Source organism: Camelus bactrianus, chromosome 10, assembly GCF_048773025.1.
Source record: "Camelus bactrianus isolate YW-2024 breed Bactrian camel chromosome 10, ASM4877302v1, whole genome shotgun sequence".
Classification (NCBI taxonomy): domain Eukaryota; kingdom Metazoa; phylum Chordata; class Mammalia; order Artiodactyla; family Camelidae; genus Camelus; species Camelus bactrianus.
Genome location: NC_133548.1, coordinates 45,482,897 through 45,484,670, shown reverse-complemented (window position 1 = coordinate 45,484,670; position 1,774 = coordinate 45,482,897). Strand labels below are relative to the sequence as shown.

The window sequence follows — 1,774 nt, the reverse complement described above, 5'->3', positions numbered from 1 at the left end:
TACAATCATCACAATATTTCTGTGGGTTGGGTATTTTCCTCATTTTGAAGATTAATTAACTGGATCTCAGAGAACTGAAGTAGCTTCAAGTTACCCACTTTTGAAACTGAAAGACCAACTCTTCAAATCTAGCTTCATTGTACTTTACTTTCAGAGAAAGTGCTTGAAAATACACTCTGGGCACATTAACTAGTTTCATACTTTCTTGACTATGGTCATGCTTATGACATGACCTACATATGTCTTGTTTTATACAAATCAGCAGTTGGTAGGGTATTTATGGAATGCTTCAGATCGAGTCTCCAACCTCCATCCCTAACAACAACCCACTTCCAGGACATAGGTTAAAATGGGGTTTATTTGTAGGTGAATCTCTGATTACAGTTAAAGTGTGTTCCAAAATCAAGAACTATGGGCTCAGAGGTAAAGCTCTAATTCTAATCAAAGTTATTTTTTGTATTGATAATTCTGTGTTTATTTTTGTTGTTGCTGTTTTGTTTTTGAAAACCAAAGTATCTCAATATATTTTCAGAGAAAAGAGTCTGAGCATTCTGCTACGAATCTGTTGTGTCTTGACACTGTAGATGATGGGGTTCATCAAAGGTGGGAAAAGGATGTAGATGTTGCCCATAAGGACATGAACCACTGGGGACAGATGCTTGCCGAAACGGTGCACCATTGTTAGGCTAATGATAGGGATGTAGAACACAAGGACAGCACAAAGGTGGGAGATGCAGGTCTGAAATGACTTACGCCGCTCCTCCCGAGAGGCGATTGCCAGCACTGACTTAAGAATCAGGACATAGGAGAAGAGAATAAGAACAGCATCCAACAATAGTGTGCAAATGACGAGCATGAGGGCATAGTAGCTATTGAATCGGATGTCTGAGCAGGCTAGGCGGAGAAGGTCCTGGTGTAGGCAGAATGAGTGAGAGAGGATGTGGGCACGGCAGTAATGGAAGCATTTCAAACGGATGATAGGGGGTGTAATAAAGAGGAAACTCCTACCTAATATGGTGAGCCCAATTTTGATAATTCTGAAATTAGTCAGGATGGAGGAATAACGCAGTGAATTGCAAATTGCAACATACCGGTCAAAGGCCATAGTAAGAAGAACAGAGGACTCCATGAAGGAAAGACCATGGATGAAATAAGACTGGGCAATGCAGAAATCCAGGCTGATCTCTCGAATGACTCCCCACAGGATCCCTAGCACTGTGTGCACAGTGGACAGCCCCATGCACAAGTCAGTGACAGCCAGCATGGCCAGAAAGAAGAACATGGGTTGGTGCAGGCTCGGCTCAGTCCAGATTACACAGAGTACCATGCAATTCCCCAAAAGCACCATAGCATAGATGGTGGAGAAGGGAATGGAGATCTAGGGGTATTGTTGCTCCAGACCAGAAAATCCACTGAGAAGGAAGGAGGAGGTATTCATGCTAGGGCTTACTGGAACAATCATTCTGGAACTGACGTAATTTTTCTCGGCAGCAAGAAAGTATTTTTCAAGGGAACGCTCCAATTTCAGAAGAGTTAGATGGAATTTCTTAGTAAACAAAATTACGCTAAAAGTTAATTAACTTTAGAGGCATATTATCTGCTGGCTGGAAGACAGTGGTGTTCTCCTGATGTCATTTATGAGCCATTGTTTATCCACTGGCAGAGGACAGAGATATCCTTAGAAGCCACCTGTAAAAAATGAATAGACAAGAGTAGGAAACTCATTTTCAGAAAGGATATTTTGCCTGGGACATTTTCCCAGGGATGCTGGTGA

At 42.1% G+C, this 1,774-nt stretch overlaps 1 protein-coding gene across 1 annotated transcript; it reads right to left on the bottom strand.

The window, feature by feature from the left end:
- Nucleotides 1–517: 517 nt before the first annotated feature.
- OR51V1 (olfactory receptor family 51 subfamily V member 1) lies at nt 518–1,462 on the bottom strand. The gene is given in 1 exon segment (XM_010946007.3): nt 518–1,462. A coding segment is annotated over 1 exon segment (945 nt).
- Nucleotides 1,463–1,774: the final 312 nt, after the last annotated feature.